Source organism: Parasteatoda tepidariorum, chromosome 4 (genome assembly GCF_043381705.1).
Source record: "Parasteatoda tepidariorum isolate YZ-2023 chromosome 4, CAS_Ptep_4.0, whole genome shotgun sequence".
NCBI classification, from domain to species: Eukaryota; Metazoa; Arthropoda; class Arachnida; order Araneae; family Theridiidae; genus Parasteatoda; species Parasteatoda tepidariorum.
Window position 1 is genome coordinate 61,763,380 of NC_092207.1, and position 18,633 is coordinate 61,782,012.

An 18,633-nucleotide genomic window follows, 5' to 3' on the forward strand; every position below is an offset into this window, starting at 1 on the left:
TGCAGCCGAGATGGTTAATCGGTCAATCTCACGACAGACGGGAAGCCAGTTCGAATCCCAGCCAGTGTCGATATGCTCACAGCGAAAACTTTCACAAGTACTATATTATCTAATTCGATATTTAAATTCAACAAACGTTAAGATAAAAAAAATTCCTATCTAAGGCTTTCTCTATCAAAAGGAATTTTTTTGAAACGAAAACTATAGTATTTTTTATCGCTTACGATAGATGGCACCACTAAATACACAAATATCGAATATTAACAGTAAAAAATTTGATTGCAATTTACAAACTGAAATACTGAAAATCGCTCAAACACGAGTTAAAATCACTCAAGTTTGAGTGAAAACGATTCACTCAGGTAATACTGAAAATCACTCAAATTGAGTGAAATTTTTTTCACTCAAATTGAGCTATTTCCATATAACTCATTCACTTGAGTGATTTTAACTCAAGATGAGAAGGCCGGTTTTTTCTAGATGAAAGAGTTAAATAGCACTCAAGTTGAGTTATTTTCACTCGTTCATTTTAAGAGAGTATGAATGCGGAAAATTGCCGAGAGCTAAGAGAATTAATTACAAATTCCTCAATGTTTTTTCAAACAATCTAACTTTTTATAATTTTTAATTTAATTTTCGCGCATTTAATGCAGAGATTTAATAATATTTTAAAATTTGAGCTGTTCTACTAATATTTAATATGAGTTTATACGAAACAAAATAATATATGCTGTACACGTAAATAAAACATTTAAATTCTTTTAATAAATAATTTGAGCTTTTAAAATAAATAATGTGAAAATAAACATTATTATTATTAGTATTATTTTTCCTTTGAAAATTTGAAATTTGCACATTGAGTTTAAAACTGTCGGTAAAATACATGTTTCCCCAATTTGTACCTCATTGACTCCTTGAAATTAAATTTGAATTGAACGAATTTGAAAAATTCGAAAAAAATATTATTTACTTTTTGACTCGCAGTTCGAAATTTTGTAGTGTGGAAGTATAGTAATCGAATTTGCTGGACCCTTAATATGGTGATACTTTTAACGATATTTTTTTTTTAAATTTTGATTACTATGGTTAAGCGTGAATGGACTAGGTTACTCAAGCGCACATTTTCAACAAAACAATTTACAATAGGTTTCCTCTCCTATTTTAACAGGCTTTTGCGTTCATACAGAAATCAAGGAAAATGACTTATTCTTCTAATGATAAGAAATAGAGATCGAAATAATAAGAAAGTGGAGGGTAACTCCAAGTTGTACAATATTCTATATTCTAATAATTTCTTGTCTAATAGTATAATAATATGAAACTTAACAGATCTTTAAGTATAATGGTAAATTCTTTCTGTTATAACACATTTTCCAAAGAAAGCTATTCAAATGTATTAATTAAAGTAAAGCATTTTCGCAACAGCCTGTTGTGGGCCACCGGGATCATTAATGCTAAGGCTCCACTACTTTGTGACTAATGGCAATGTAGTCCGCATTGCTCACAGATCACCTTAACTTCCCTTACAAAGTGGTATCCATTGATCTGAAGCTAGGTGGGCTGCAAGTGCACACACTGGGAATCGAACCTCATCCGACAATAGTTTAATGGGTTAATTACTGTGATATCACGGATCAGTGGTTAAGGTACTGAAGTGTTTCTCATTAGATATTTAGAACCACTCATTAGATAATGAGGGTGGCCCAGTGATTCTCGTTAGATATCGAAATGAAAAATGCTCATTTCCATTCCAAGTAACTACACGCGCTTTAAAATTTAGACTTAAAGAACATGATAGATATGTCCGTTATCAAGAATACGGAAAATCATCAATCGCTGCACATTGTTGGAATCTTGGGTGAAAATTCAATTTCAATAATGCCAAAATTATTTTCAATTCAGTCACATCAGCTCATCTTGATTCATTCATATGAATGCTGACTTCCTTGTTAACGGCATTAGTTCTTCACCACCTCCCCATAAGTCGGGGAATCACATTTTTCGCTGATTTGCTCCCTCGGCTACTGTGGTTTCCTTGTTTGCTCCAGCTAACGTGGATTTTCTCATCTTTATTTCAATATTTTTCGTTGGCATCTTTGCGATTTATATTTTAAATCACTTTTTTCTTACCATTCACGTCTGGTAAATTTTGAACATGGGTACCTGTTCTTGAGCACTTGAAGTATATCGAATGCTATTTATAATTTAAATATTTTTGTAGCGAAGGTTGCTTGAGATATTACCGCAAGTAACATCCTACCACTTTAGTTTCTTATGATGCTTTATTCAATATCTCCCTTGTTTAGGTAGCAATATCAGATGCGCAAATAGGTACAGGTACACACTTGTGCACTTTGATTATAAAACATATATAATTTTTAAACTATTATTTTGATTGTCTCGGTATTAATGTTATTCAGAGTAAATAAAAAAATATATTTGAAAACAATGACTAACTTGTCTGTGTAAAGCAAACCCCAAAACCATTTCAACTTTTAAAATATTAGTTCTTCTGATCAGTGCTTCATTTCATTTGATTAAATGAAAAAAATAGATGAGAAATAATACCCCATTTCTCTATATAGCAATGCACGATGCGCGAGGAAGTGCAAGTGCGAAATTGTACTTTTAATAAAAAAACATATTTATAAAAAGCTCAACTCTCTAAGAAAGGGAAGCTTACGGTCAAGTATCATTTATAATAGTATAATAAAAGCCTTTAATCAAATATATATATATATATATATCCCTANATTATTCTTTATTCAGAAATATCGCATTTATAGCAATAGATGTGTCTTGATAACGACTATTTGCTTTCACCATTCTTGTTTCTCTATTTATTTTATTCATGTTTTTCATGTTAATTTGTGTATATATATAGTTACTTTTTTATTAAATAATTGCAAATTTTTTTTCTCATATAAAACTGAAATTAGTTAAAGAATTAATATTTGAAAAAACTGTATTGACATCAGGTGTCATAAAATACAAGTTTTAAAAAGTGTATTTGAACTTGAGTGGATGAATAAAAAGTATTTCATTAACGATTGAAAATTTGAATGTAGGGAGAGTGTGAACTAATAGTAGGAATTGAAAAAAAAAACCCGTGTGGTATCAATTAACTAATTGGCGATCGAAATGGGCTACAGGTGGCGCAAAGCAGAACTTTCTACCTATGGTAACACATCGCATGCTTTCACCTTTACCTTGTGGAGAGTCAGAGAAGAAGGAAGTACGTTAGTTTCTGTCTCGATTTTAAAATAGATTAAAATTGTTTAAGTTAGGAAACTATATGTAAGTGAAAACTGCATTAAACATAGTTCTAAAAGAAAGCGTCATGGAAATTAAAAAAAAAATATTTTTAACAATTAAATATGAAAAATATTAAAAAAAGGAGAAATAAAGTAGTACATTGCTATACAACTGAAAAGAGAGGGAAAGGGAAGGGGGTAGAGCCAAAAGCATGGAACCGGTCTTCTCCCCAGCTTATTCGAACGTTGGCTATAAAAGTATGGCTGTAAAAGTATAAATTTGGTGACTTGGACCACACGTGCTACCACGTAATGCTCCTTATTGAATTTATCTGATACAGCGAAGAAAAAATGATTAAATATTTAAATGTGAGCAATAAACTATTTTTTTTTGTTCAAATAGAGCTATAAGTTAGAAATTATCACTGATGTTATCTTTGAAAGAAGTGAAAAACTTAATCGCTTGCAGTAAAATTTAAAACAATGACTAACGCTTCACTAATCAGTGAATTCCATTTCGTTTCTCGCTCATCCCTATTTAATTAATGAACTAAAATATGAAAATAATGTATTAACATCAAGTTTCATGCACTGCAAGTTTAAAAAAAATTTATTTGAAAAAAGTATTTTATTAATGATTGAAAATTCGAACGAGATATAGAAAGAGTGTGAAATAATAATAAGAATTGAAAAATAATAGAATAATTCTCAATACTTTTAATGCAATAATCTGTCTATCATCAAGAAAGCAAAATGATTGAGAAGAATAAGAAGGGATCGTTGAGTGAAGTGAGCAGGTGACAGATGTTAAAATTCGTTAATTAATTCGAATTCAAATATAAATTCGTTAAAAACATTAAAAAAGAGAGCAGCACAAATTTTCAGAGGTCGTCATTTTGAACGTCTGCCATTGTTGTTACGTTCTAAGTCTGAGATGGCCTTTCAACCGAAATTAAACCTTCATATATGTACCATATTGTACTACATATTGTACCTTCATATGTGTACCATATTGCATTGCTTTTCTTCTCTCTATATATAAAAGCGTAAGTCTGTTTGGATGCATGCTAGCTATAACTAGAGAACGAGAGCACCAAGTTGGATTGTGTTCTGGCAGCTTGGAAATTTTAATGGGATAGTTTTGGTAAAGAATCACCTCTTTTTGCCGTGCTATGTAGATTGGGCATAGTATAAAAAATAGGACATTTCATTGATAAGAAACATTGTTATAGATTAAAATGTGCACTATCATGGAAACAGCATTTTGACGGAATATTTAAAAAAGAAGCAGACGAAATCACTGGAAAAAAATTAAATATGCTTAAATCATACTAAACTCTTAGTTTAAGTGCAGTAGTAAAGCGTGCTAGAAATAAATATACGCACGCTATCATAAGTTATCGAAATTTGAATAAATATTATATTTCATCGTCACTGGTAGTGTTAAACATAAATGCGCTAATTGTTTATTCATCTAAACGCCATTTTAGTTTCAAGGCTTATGTTATTAAATTCTAATACTAAAATATTTTAGCACAAACTATTTATAATAATAATAATATTTAATTGTTCACATCTTTTTTGATCACGAATTTTAAAACTCTCGGATTTTACATTATTAAATGAACATATGATAAACACTATAAGAAATTGTACTTATTAGTCATGGATGTTAATATTTGTGTGGCTGACAACTGGGAAAACAGTAGCCGACACAAGGTCTTTATAACCTCCTATAAGTAGAATATGAGAGATTGGTTACCAACAGTGGTAGATGTTCCAAGCATACTTACAATATATATTTCAGCACACAGAATCAGATCAGTTAAATCTCAATTCCTGGATCACAATACTAAGAAAATTTCTTAATAGCGAATATTTTCGGTCCATTTTTAATAGCAAATATTTTTCGCCTTAATTTAATAAATCTGGTTGGTAAGCTAAAGTTCATTTTAATTACTAATTAAACGGGTTAAATAAAGGAAAAGACTGATTTTATCTTTTTAACGTTATTTAATTGGTTATGCTGTCTTTTAGTATTTAAACAGCNACCTAAAATGATTATCTTACCACCAAATGGTATCTCATTAGCTAGAAGATCACGAAAAGTTCTATCGATCATTTCTATTGCTTTTCTGGGAATCATACTTGCTTCGTCCCATATAATAACGTCAACATTTTTTAAGCGAATCTTATCACATTTTTTTAAAATACAAATCCCATCGTCACTTAGATCAATAGAATGTAAGGTTCGCATAAGTCTAATTTTATTATAGCAGAGAATAGTTTAACTTTCATAAAAATAGGTGGCAACATTCAGAGATGTAAATAGAACGCTTCGCAAACGCATATATTTCGCTGTTATTATTTTTCATTAAATACTTTTATAAAATATCTCTTCGCTTATTTACTGTATTGCATATTAATTAAATTCCTTGTCATTCAACTTTATCTTATACAAGCATACTTACAATATATATTTCAGCACACAGATTCAGATCAGTTAAATCTCAATTTCTGGATCACAATACTAAGAAAAATTTTTAATAGCGAATATTTTCGGTCTATTTTTAATAGCAAATATTTTTCGCCTTAATTTAATAAATCTGGTTGGTAAGCTAAAGTTCATTTTAATTACTAATTAAACGGGTTAACTAAAGGTAAAGACTGATTTTATCTTTTTAACGTTATTTACTTGGTTATGCTGTCTTTTAGTATTTAAACAGCGCCATTATGTTAAATTATTCTTCAAAATTTATTTTTAGCTTTAAAATGTGTTGTTTACTGTTGTGGATATGTATATTCTTTTAAGAGTCCCGACAATAGAGATCAAAAATTGACGTTATCTGGAAAAATTGGGAAAATCTTTATTTTTTAGCATTCTTATGTTTTTGGGAGTGTTGAACGTGAACCCGCAGTTTATGAAAAAAACAAAAACAACCTGGGACATCTTTTTTTGGGCACATAAGTTTCTTATAGTAAAAATAGATAATTTCTGATTACATATTTGAAATTCAGAAAGAACTTCGTATTAAAAAATATCTACATTTTTCCTGAAGGGTAATAAATCAAAAAATTACAAGCATGAGAAAAAAATTACTATTGCACTGGAATGATGTTTATCTCAGTATTTCAGTGAGAAAGTTGGAGAGAATAGGGAGATTTCGCAAATTTAAATTAGCACGCTCCCGTACGTAAGATTTGAAGCAACTGCTCGCGTTAATTTAAAATGCTACGTATCTTTACGTTATTGTCGGCGTGATTAATGAAACAAAGACAAAGCTACGCTATTTATAGCTGTAAAATGCTGTTTTCTGTTTAAGCCTACCTTCGAACTTAAGACATGGACATGGAATGCGAATTTGGAGAAATATATGGATGAAATTTTAAAAAATTTATCGCGTAATATTACAACAATTGGTTGAACGAAGAGATCGCCTAAGTCCATTGTAAATGTTTGTTTTGATTTTTTAGTCAAAGCTTAAACGATATCCCACAATGTTAGCGTTTTCAACTTCAGGATTTTTGTGAAATTTCTTATTTTCACTTTCATAAGTTTGATACTTTTTCATGAGCGCATGTGCATTTCACTCGAATTGACGCATGCACACTAAGAATGCACATGCGCAATTACTTAAAATCTTACGTTACGGGAGATAATCTTACTATGTGGGAAAAAGAGACATATTTCCACTCTCTAAGGGGATTTTTTCAATTTCTCTCTTCTCTTTCTAATTTTTCTCGATTTAACTTTGCAGCAACCCTCATATAAGTTATTCCTATCCCCCTCTTCAATTTACTCTCATCCCCTTGCTCGCATGCCCCCTTTTTAATAACTATAATGTGCTTATTACCACCCCCATAACTATGATGTTCAGTCTTTTTTTTTTCAAATTTTATGCAAATAAAGTGTGTCTTCTTCCAAATTTTATATTTCTATTATAGAGCGAAAATAGAACAGATATAGATGCTAAAATCAAAAATTGAAAATATCCTGAAAATTATAATTTTGGGAAAGCTTTAAGGTATCTTATTATCGCCTATAGTCTTTATAAATGTACCACAAAGCGAGACCTGAAAAGAGAATTTTTATAAAATTTCAAACGTCTATTAATTATTCTCCCATATTTTTCTGCTGATCATTCCAGTTCAATAGTCTCGTAATTCTTTGATTTATTACCCTACAGCTAAGAAAGATTTTGTAGGAAGTTTCTTCTAGTTTTCAAATAAATCATCAAAATGTTTTATCTTGAATTAAAAAGTTATATGTAAAAAAAAAAAATATTTCACCAGTTCTTTTAGGAAAAAATTTTGGTCGCTTATTCCCAGATTCGTTAAAATAAAAGCCTCTGCCAATTTTTGCAGGTAAAATCTTCTGTTGTCTGGACTGAAACCTAAAAATACCAAACTAATAATAATACCAATTCTTTTCATTTTGGGAAAAAAAACCTTACAAATGAAATTCATTCATAATTAATAAAAGCAAATAAGTGAACAATTGGATTTTGCAAAGTTGCTATTTTGATTCTTTATCCATTAAAGGTGTCATAATTGCAATAATTAGCATATTATTTTGATGTTAACATACCTTGCACTAAACATTTTAATAGCAAATTCACCAGGACATCTAATGAGTGTAAGAGAGACAAAAAGTTAAATCCACTCTCACTTGAGCAATACAAGTTCATTATGCTTACATATTGTATTGATTTTTGTTTGTAGGTTTTTAAATCTCGAAATACTTGAAATTATACTTATTTAGAAAAGTGAACTAGCTGGTCAGTTGGTTTGATCAATAGAAGCTCAATAATATTCCTTAAATTATTATTAATAATAATAAAAACATTCTTCATCGCTGAATTCATCAAAATCTACATTATACTAAATTTTTTTGATCATCGATTCGGAGTTTTACGTAGAGCAAGGCATCCTGAATCGTTTGCCCCAGATTTAAAGAAATAGTCCACATCCGTTGTAAATGTTTGTTTTGATTTTGCAGTCAAAGTCAAAATGATATTCCATCACGTTAGCGTTTTCGACTTAGGAATTTTTGCAAAATCTTTCATTTTAACTTAGTAAGTTAGATATTTTTCACAGGCACATGCGCATTTCATCAGAAGTGACGCATGCGCAATTACTTGTGGAATGAACCTTAAATAAATCATAAACTTATATAAAGGAAAAATCATAAAAATTAGTAGAATATCATTAAATTTATAGAAACTAATACAATGTGGGAAAATGAAAATAATGACAACTTAGCACAACAAATAAGTTTTCAAAATCTTACCGGACATTTACTTTTATTTCTTTGATTGATTTAACAGAGCATGATTTGTACATAACATGGAAATATTTTTCATTGAATTATAAATGAGTAATTGAAATTTCAATGGCCATATTGCCAAATATAAAATATTACTCATCTTACCAACATAATGACTTAAATCTAAACTGAAACTGAAAAAGGGAAGAAAAAAATAACAAAACAAAATCTTTCTTGATTAACAATACCAGTGGCGCCATCTGTTATTGGAATTATAAAAAAAGTCAAGACATCCTGCCACCCAAGGAGGTGGAAATGTCATTTTTTTATCAATGGACATACTTTACAGATAGGCCTGGTGATTTCTCTATGAGCTGTTCTTAATTTAACAACCCTAATAATACCATCGTTTCCAGGAAATACTTGCACAACTCGTGCAAGAGTCCACTTTAATGGAGGTGGGACATTGTCATTTTTAGAAGAACTAAATCTCCAACATTAAACTCTGAGCCAGAAACAGTCCATTTAGACTTTGCTTGTAGAGTTTGGAGATAATCTTTACTCCATTTGATCCAAAATTGAGTACGAAGTTTTTGAATTAAAGACCATCTAGACTTGAGACACATGGATGGTGATGGGTCTCTCTCAGACAATGAAAGAAGTGGAGCACCCACAATAAAATGTCCAGGGGTAAGAGCCTCTAGATCACTAATTTCTGAGGTTAATGGACATAACGGTTGAGAATTGAGGCAAGCCTCAACTTGACACAAGAGCGTAGCCAGTTCTTCGAAATTCAGTGTAGCTGAGCAGCATACTTTCAGCAGGTGTCTCTTGGTTGATTTAATATTAGACTCCCAGAGTCCGCCAAAATGAGGTGTTGCTGGAGGAATAAAGTGCCAAGAGATTTGAAGGTTGCTGGAAAAATCTTGGACTGAATTGTCTCAAACAATTTTGTACAGAGACTACAAATAGTTACTGGCTCCTTTAAAATTTGTGGCATTATCACTGTATACATCAGATGGCAACCATCGTCTAGCAGTAAATCGACGAAAGGATGCTAAAAAGGCTTCTGTTGACAAATCAGAGACAAGTTCCAAGTGGACAGCCTTCGTAGTAAAACAAATGAAAAGTGCAATGTACGACTTTAAAGTGACTTTAGATCTAGGTAAATTTGGTTTGGCTGAAATTGGACCTGCAAAGTCCAGCCCAACAACGTTGGAAAGGTTTAGATGGAATAACTCGGTCACGAGGCAAATCGGCCATGAGCTGGCTTGAAGAAACAGCATTTACCTTTAAACAAGTTGTACAGTCTCTGAGGATTTTTCTCACTGTGTTTCTCCCAGCTGGAAACCAAAATTTTTGCCGAATTAAAGATAAAACTACAGAAATGCCAGAATGTAACGAAAGCTTATGATAATATTCTATAAGGAGCTTGAGAACATGATGACTTCTCGGTAAAAGAATAGGATGCTTAGCCGATAGTGACAGATTCGAATTCTTGAGTCTCCCACCAATTCTTAAGACCTTGTCAGAGTCTAGAAAAGGTGAAAGGGTTATGATTTTAGAGTTTACTGGAACACAGCCTTTATTTTTGATTGACTTAATTTCAGCACTGAATTCCACACTTTGAATTTCTTTAATAATTGCGATAAGAGGATTATCCAGTTCACAAACTTGAAGACAACCGCTTATCCGATTTTCCGAATTTCTCGAGTTGAACACGAATCTTTTACACCAAGCAATCACTCTTATTAATTTGCTGAATGATGAATATTTTTGAGTTAACTCTTGCATCGAATTACTTTCAACTGCTGAGGCATGTATTAGAGTGTCAGGGATGGAAGTGTGAACAGAGTTTGGCTTAACCTCTTCGGTGAATGCTGAATTTGCATTAGATAGCCACTCCGAGCCTTGCCACCAAAGTTCCAAGTTCATAAGCTTCCTTGGAAAAATTCCTCGATAGGCGCAGTCGGCAGGATTCGAATGACCAGAGACGTGATTCCAAGTTATTGATGCTGTTAAAGATGTGATCATGGCTACTCTATTTCTGACAAATTGATCCTTTAATGAATCTGATCGTAACCAGCTAAGTACTATTTCTGAATCAGTCCAAAGGAAAACGTGATCCCAGAATTTGATCATCAATCTTGAAATTGTATCAAACAGTTTAGATAGTAGATGGGCAGTGCATAATTCTAGACGTGGAAGTGAAATTGCTTTTAGTGGAGCTACCCTTGTTTTAGCAGTCATTATATTGACAGTGACTTCGTTGTCATGCACAGAATGAATATAGAAAACTGCTGAATATGCTTTAATAGAAGCATCACAAAAGCCATGGAGTTGAACACGTTTAGCTGGAGTGTCAGCTGGCATTAATCGTCGTTTGATTTTTATGTCTCTAAGTTGCTCCATTTCCGAATGAAATGTTTTCCAATTCTTATCTACTTCTTCGGGAATAGGTTCATCCCAAGGCAACTTATTTTTCCAAAGATTTTGTAGCATTATTTTTAAGACAATAGTAGTTGGAGACAAGAAGCCTAGGGGGTCATAAATCTTTGCGATGACTGAGAGGAGATTTCTTTTTGATAGAACTTCACCTGGCTGTGAAATCTTAACTTGAAATGTATCTTCCTTAAAGTTCCAAAACAGTCCTAAAATCTTATGAGACTGGTTTTCTTTAATAGAAATGTCTCGACAAGCAAGAGCATAGTCAGGGATATTGTTAAGAACTTCTGGACAATAGGAAGCCCATTTCCTTAAATTAAATCCTCCTCTCTCTAGAAGTGCATTGAGATTAGTCACAAGTTGTTTAGCTTCTGCAATAGAATCGGCCCCTGAGAGTAAATCGTCTACGTAAAATTCATCCTTTAATACCTTTGAAGCCTCCGGAAAACAAACTTCTTCATTGTTGGCTAACTGCTTTAAGGTTCGTACCGCAAGAAAAGGAGCCCAGGCTGTCCCATAAGTCACTGTAAGCAATCTGTAAACCTGTAAATCGTCATCAGGGTTAAATCTCCAAAGAATTCTCTAAAAACCGCTATCTTCATAGTTCATTCGAATTTGGCGATACATTTTCTCCATGTCCCCGCTGATTGCTATCTTGAAATATCTAAATTTCAATAAAATTGAAAAGAGCTCTGGCTGCAAACGAGGGCCTAAAAACAGTACACTATTTAGAGAGTTTCCATTAGAGTCTTTAGCGGACGCATCAAAGACTACTCTTAGTTTAGTAGTCGAACTATCTTCCTTTATGACAAAATGATGGGGGTGGTAGAATGATTTCTCTTTGTCAATCTCATCAAGGGGAACAAGTTCCATGCGTCCTAACTGAAGGTACTCTAGCATAAATTTCGAGTATTGTTGTCTAAGAGAATTGTTTTTACTTAATTTAGCTTCAAGGTAATTAAATCTCTTAAGAGCTTGTGAGGCAGAATTGCCAAAATTATTATTAGACTTAAATGGTAATCTTACAGTGTAACGACCTGAACTCCAAGTGACTGTGCTATCATAAAAACTTTCGCAATCAGCATCATCTTTGGTTCTCAACTCAATTTGGGGAATCGATTCAAGTTCCCAAAAAGCTTTCAATTAACTTTCTAAAGTAGCAACTAGGTGGCAGTTCACAACATCCTTTTCGTGTTTAGCGTCAGAAAAAATTCTTCCGGACACTAACCAACCCAAATGAGAATTTATGGCAACTGGTGTACCCTTTTTTCCAGAAATAAGTTGACCTAATAACATTTCGGCATACATATCTGCACCTAGTAAAATGTCAATTGGGCTTACAATAAAAAATGTAGGATCGGCAAGTTTAAGTCCTTGAAGGTGTGGCCAATAACTAGAGTCAAATTTAAAATTTGGCAAATCACTTGTGATTTTATTTACAACTAGTGCAGTGCAATTAAATTCTCTGTTTTCATTAAAATGAGGTTTGAACTCTAAAATAACTTTATTAAGATTTGTCTCAATCATTGTATTATTTATAGCAGATATTGTTTTATTTGAGACAGTCTCTGTTAATTGCAATAAAGCTGCACACCTTTTACTTATGAGGCATTTCTGAGAGCCATTATTAATCAATGCTCTGCATGTAATTAAATTACCCTCTACATTTTTTACCTTTATCAAAGCGATTGTCAAAAGAGTATTACCATCCACACTATTAGAATTTAGACAAGTTGTGCTAAGTTGAATGTTTTCCCTCACTGTAGGAACATTTTCAGAATTGGCATTATCTAAATTTGAATTAGAATAGCAAACTGTATTGCTTACATTAGGTTCTTCAGATTTAGAATAAAATCTATGCAATAAAGTATGATGTTTTCTATGACATGCTTTACAGGTGTTAGTAAAACGGCATTTATTTGCCATATGAAATTTTCGTAAACAATTTATACACAGCTTTTTAGATTTAACTACTTTCCACCTGCCATCAACAGACATCTTATTATACATGGGACAATTAACAATTGAATGATTTTCGATACAAATATTGCATAAATTTTCTGTTTTGTTTACTACCACATTATTTACAAAAGCCTTTTTAGGAAGAACCCTTGGCTTGCATTCTGTTTGATTTGAAATACTTTTTGCCTGTTGCTCAAGAAATTTAGCCAATTCTAAAAATGTTGGAATATCTTGATTAGTTAAAGATAATTCCCATCTCTGTCTTAGTGTATCATCTAGTTTTCCCAAAATAAAAAATATTACATCTACAATAGGATTAACTTCTAACTTTAAAGTTGAAAGAATTCGAATAACTTCATTACACGTATCTAAAATTTCAAATATCGAAGCCGCAGAATTAGACTTAATTATCTTTAGATTAAATAGTTTTGAAATTTGCGCGAACGCTAATTCACGTTTATTATCATATCTCGCAACTAGAGTCTGCCAAGCGTGCTTATAATTTTCATCTGTGAGCGAAAATCCTGAAATAAGCTTGCGTGCAGTACCCTTTAAACTAGCAAACAAATATTGAAATTTTTGAAGTTCTGTTAATTCTGGATTTTTATCTATGGAACTCAAAAACAATTCTTTAAATGACATCCAATTATTGAAATCTCCATAANGGCACCTGAGAGTAAATCGTCTACGTAAAATTCATCCTTTAATACCTTTGAAGCCTCCGGAAAACAAACTTCTTCATTGTTGGCTAACTGCTTTAAGGTTCGTACCGCAAGAAAAGGAGCCCAGGCTGTCCCATAAGTCACTGTAAGCAATCTGTAAACCTGTAAATCGTCATCAGGGTTAAATCTCCAAAGAATTCTCTAAAAACCGCTATCTTCATAGTTCATTCGAATTTGGCGATACATTTTCTCCATGTCCCCGCTGATTGCTATCTTGAAATATCTAAATTTCAATAAAATTGAAAAGAGCTCTGGCTGCAAACGAGGGCCTAAAAACAGTACACTATTTAGAGAATTTCCATGAGTCTTTAGCGGACGCATCAAAGACTACTCTTAGTTTAGTAGTCGAACTATCTTCCTTTATGACAAAATGATGGGGGAGGTAGAATGATTTCTCTTTGTCAATCTCATCAAGGGGAACAAGTTCCATGTGTCCTAACTGAAGGTACTCTAGCATAAATTTCGAGTATTGTTGTCTAAGAGAATTGTTTTTACTTAATTTAGCTTCAAGGTAATTAAATCTCTTAAGAGCTTGTGAGGCAGATTTGCCAAAATTATTATGAGACTTAAATGGTAATCTCACAGTGTAACGACCTGAACTCCAAGTGACTGTGCTATCATAAAAACTTTCGCAATCAGCCTCATCTTTGGTTCTCAACTCAGTTTGGGGAATCGATTCAAGTTCCCAAAAAGCTCTCAATTGACTTTCTAAAGTAGCAACTAGGTGGCAGTTCACAGCATCCTTTTCGTGTTTAGCGTCAGCAATAAATTCTTCCGGACACTAACCAACCCAAATGAGAATTTATGGCAACTGGTGTACCCTTTTTTCCAGAAATAAGTTGACCTAATAGCATTTCGGCATACATATCTGCACCTAGTAAAATGTCAATTGGGCTTGCAATAAAAAATGCAGGATCGGCAAGTTTAAGTCCTTGAAGGTGTGGCCAATAACCAGAGTCAAATTTAAAATTTGGCAAATCACTTGTGATTTTATTTACAACTAGTGCAGTGCAATTAAATTCTCTATTTTCATTAAAATGAGGTTTGAACTCTAAAATAACTTCATTAAGATTTGTCTCAATCATTTTATTATTTATAGCAGATATTGTTTTATTTGAGACAGTCTCTGTTAATTGCAATAAAGTTTCACACCTTTTACTTATGAGGCATTTCTGAGAGCCATTATTAATCAATGCTCTGCATGTAATTAAATTACCCTCTACATTTTTTACCTTTATCAAAGCGGTTGACAAAAGAGTATTACTATCTACGCTATTAGAATTTAGACAAGTTGTGCTAAGTTGAATGTTTTCCCTCACTGTAGGGACATTTTCAGAATCGGCATTATCTAAATTTGAATTAGAATAGCAAACTGTATTGCTTACATTAGGTTCTTCAGAATTAGAATAAAATCTATGCAATGAAGTATGATGTTTTCTATGACATGCCTTACAGGTGTTAGTAAAACGGCATTTATTTGCCATATGAAATTTTCGTAAACAATTTATACACAGCTTTTTAGATTTAACTACTTTCCACCTGTCATCAACAGACATCTTATTATACATGGGGCAATTAACAATTGAATGATTTTCATTACAAATATTGCATAAATTTTCTGTTTTGTTTACTACCACATTATTTTCAAAAGCCTTTTTAGGAAGAACCCTTGGCTTGCATTCTGTTTGATTTGAAATACTTTCTGCTTGTTGCTCAAGAAATTTAGCCAATTCTAAAAATGTTGGAATATCTTGATTAGTTAAAGATAATTCCCATCTTTGCCTTAGTGTATCATCTAGTTTTCCCAAAATAAAAAATATTAAAATAACATCTACAATAGGATTAACTTCTAACTTTAAAGTTGAAAGAATTCGAATAACTTTATTACACGTATTTAAAATTTCAAATATCGAAGCCGCAGAATTAGACTTAATTGTCTTTAGATTAAATAGTTTTGAAATTTGCGCGAACGCTAATTCACGTTTATTATCATATCTCGCAACTAGAGTCTGCCAAGCATGCTTTAATTTTCATCTGTGAGCGAAAATCCTGAAATAAGCTTGTGTGCAGTACCCTTTAAACTAGCAAACAAATATTGAAATTTTTGAAGTTCTGTTAATTCTGGATTTTTATCTATGGAACTCAAAAACAATTCTTTAAATGACATCCAATTATTNGTGCTTATAATTTTCATCTGTGAGCGAAAATCCTGAAATAAGCTTGTGTGCAGTACCTTTTAAACTAGCAAACAAATATTGAAATTTTTGAAGTTCTGTTACTTCTGGATTTTTATCTATGGAACTCAAAAACAATTCTTTAAATGACATCCAGTTATTGAAATCTCCATAAAAACTCGGTAACTCGAATTTGAGCAACTTTAAACAAGATTCATTTAGTTTCGGTTTCGATTCATCTGGAGAAACGCCGCCATTATTAGTGTTGTTTACTTTTGATTTCAATTCCGACAGTTCCCTCGCAATATTAATTCGCAACGTATCAATATTAGATGCCAAATCATCAAATTCTTTCATATTGCTTGCCTCTTCCTCATTCTTGCAAGAAATGATAATTTCCGTATGAATCTCATTAAGCTCCACCCATGTTTCATTTATTTGAGCCGAAAAAACATCTAATTCCGCTCTTTCTATTTCCCCAGACATAAATTTCGGTTTCAGAATATTGTTTATACGCTTCACTTTACCTTTCAAAATACTACGTCTTTTCTTTAAAGTTTCCATTATAATTACAAAATACAATATTTAAGATCAAAGATTTATCGACGGACCGAAAATAAGATAAAAAAAAACAATATTAACTAGAGCAATATAAAATACTTTTATCTAACTCTCTTAATTGAAATGGAATGAACCTTAAATAAATCATAAACTTATATAAAGGAAAAATCATAAAAATTAAGTAGAATATCATTAAATTTATAGAAACTAATACAATGTGGGAAAATGAAAATAATGAAAACTTAGCACAACATTTACTTTTATTTCTTTGATTGATTTAACACAGCATGATTTGTACATAACATAGAAATATTTTTCATTGAATTATAAATGAGTAATTGAAATTTCAATGGCCATATTGCCAAACATAAAATATTACTCATCTTACCAGCATAATGACTTTAATCTAAACTGAAACTGAAAAGGGGAAGAAAAAATAACAAAACAAAATCTTTCTTGATTAACAGTACCAGTGGCGCCATCTGTTATTGGAATTATAAAAAAAGTCAAGACAACTTGCATTCTTACATACGAGAGCGTTCGGTAGCTAAGTAAATTTTTGAAATCTCCTTAATAATATAAAAAAATGATCTTTGAATCGGAAAATAAAGCACAGTGCTGTTTTAAAGCTTAAGTAGAAGGTAATAGAAGGAAATTTGGTAGAAAGGTATTTTTCATATGCAGACATCTTTTGTAAAAGGGTATTCTACTTTAGTTTTTCGTAATGTAACAAAACAAATGAGATCTATACTTGCAACATTGTTCTTCAAATCTTTATCTATATTTATCTTACACGGGGATAAAGAAAGTCCTCATTTCTTTTTTGCGTTGGCAACATGGAGTTGAAATATCAAGTTTTTAAGCTGCCAAAAGTATGAAAACTGAACCAAAATGTTAAAAGTGAATAGTTTGTTCTATCTTATATTTTAATTCTATTCAGTGCACATTTTATACACATTCAACGGCAATTTTATTATTTTTATTAGTAATTGAGAAATCAATACTTGTGGTGCTGTAACACGTATTATGTAACGCGTTTAAAACACCAAAACGTACTCGAAGAGCAGAAGAGAAGTGTTGAGGACACTAATGAAAGACGTAACATTGAAAGAATGCGTAGGAGACGTGCTAGTGTTTTGTTCCTGCAAGTTTTTCTATTATTGTCATTTATTTTAGTTTAAATTTTTCATTTCAATAAATTATTATTGAATAAAAACTTTAATTCGTCCACAGAAGAATTAGAAGATTTTAATTCTGCCGTAACTACAACTACGATTATTAAATATCAATTCATTAGTAAACATGCTAACTCTATTCTATCTTGGGGTACTTTTCAATAGAAGATTATTGATATTTCAGATAACCACTATCCCTTCACTGGTGACCCGCAGACGTGATATGAACTCGCCTATTTTAAAAACAACACCTACTTCAATGGATGGTCCACATTGAACAGTTGACTTGCTACCTGTGACTGCGTTATCGTTATAAAGTCTAAAAATATAAGAAAGATAATTGGTTTGCAAAAGCATGAATAAAAGTAAAAATATTAAAAACTAACGGGCTGGCTAAAGCATGAATAAAATAAACACATAAAAAGATAAATTTAAATAATAAAAGCAGACGATAAAATTAGAACACCAGAAAGTTGTTGATTTTCTAAAATTAGTTTTGTGTGGAATTTGAGTTTTCATATATCCCGTTACGGGCACTTTATCTAGTTGTTTTATAATATTTTATCTATCCCGCTACGGGTGAGTTTCCTTATATACCGTTACGGGTTTTTCTTGCTGTTTTATGATCTTTTCACTATCCCGTTACGGGTAATTCATATTTGTTACTGTTTGTGTTGTTTGCAAATAAAAGTTTTATAAAAAAATTGAACACTTCTTTAATATAGCTTGATACGCTACATCGTCCTCCTCACGCTGTTGTTTCTCAGTCTCATTTATACACAACGAGATCCTGCACGCATTCTGCTGCTAATAACAACACAGAGGGTATCACACGCATAACCGTGAACTTAGTGCAACTCTCATGACAAGCACTCAAAACTCGGTGAACTTAAAACAGTTTTCACCTAAAGGGCTCAGCATCCGGTGAACTTAATACATCTCTGTTTTTTGCAGGTACAGCAACTAGTAGTATCCGTTCATCAAACTCTATCCCTGTTTAAATTCTGGTGGAGGAGTATTGTGACATAACTACCACTATGAATATTATGTCAATTCACTAGTTTATAAAACATG

General features: G+C 32.0%; 3 protein-coding genes across 3 annotated transcripts; all 3 read right to left on the reverse strand.

Moving 5' to 3' along the window:
• Positions 1-8,969: 8,969 nt before the first annotated feature.
• Positions 8,970-11,838, reverse strand: LOC139425450 (uncharacterized). Its single transcript, XM_071180354.1, has 4 exons — positions 11,689-11,838; positions 9,811-11,508; positions 9,497-9,626; positions 8,970-9,400 (listed from the first exon to the last, which is right to left on the reverse strand). The coding sequence occupies exons 1-4, from the start codon at positions 11,836-11,838 to the stop codon at positions 8,970-8,972; spliced, it is 2,409 nt and encodes an 802-aa protein (XP_071036455.1).
• Positions 11,839-12,108: 270 nt separating this feature from the next.
• Positions 12,109-13,569, reverse strand: LOC122269877 (uncharacterized). The gene has a single exon (XM_043045002.1). It carries the CDS (start codon positions 13,567-13,569, stop codon positions 12,109-12,111), a length of 1,461 nt encoding a protein of 486 aa, XP_042900936.1.
• A 363-nt stretch (positions 13,570-13,932) lies between these two features.
• On the reverse strand, positions 13,933-16,387 carry LOC139425451 (uncharacterized). Its single transcript, XM_071180355.1, has 3 exons — positions 15,883-16,387; positions 14,440-15,480; positions 13,933-14,357 (listed from the first exon to the last, which is right to left on the reverse strand). The coding sequence occupies exons 1-3, from the start codon at positions 16,385-16,387 to the stop codon at positions 13,933-13,935; spliced, it is 1,971 nt and encodes a 656-aa protein (XP_071036456.1).
• Positions 16,388-18,633: the final 2,246 nt, after the last annotated feature.

Bases quoted from the DNA above. Each gene is read 5' to 3' on its own strand.
- LOC139425451 (XM_071180355.1), bottom strand. From the start codon at position 16,387: ATGGAAACTTTAAAGAAAAGACGTAGTATTTTGAAAGGTAAAGTGAAG. The intron at 15,481-15,882 runs GTACTGCACACA...ATCCTATTGTAG, and splicing joins TTTGTTTGCTAGTTTAAAAG to ATGTTATTTTAATATTTTTT. The intron at 14,358-14,439 runs GTTGGTTAGTGT...TTGCTACTTTAG, and splicing joins TGCCATAAATTCTCATTTGG to AAAGTCAATTGAGAGCTTTT.
- LOC122269877 (XM_043045002.1), bottom strand. From the start codon at position 13,569: ATGTCATTTAAAGAATTGTTTTTGAGTTCCATAGATAAAAATCCAGAA.
- LOC139425450 (XM_071180354.1), bottom strand. From the start codon at position 11,838: ATGGAACTTGTTCCCCTTGATGAGATTGACAAAGAGAAATCATTCTAC. The intron at 9,627-9,810 runs GTAAATGCTGTT...TTTACTACGAAG, and splicing joins ACTGTACAACTTGTTTAAAG to GCTGTCCACTTGGAACTTGT. The intron at 9,401-9,496 runs GTAACTATTTGT...TTATTCCTCCAG, and splicing joins CACAAATTTTAAAGGAGCCA to CAACACCTCATTTTGGCGGA.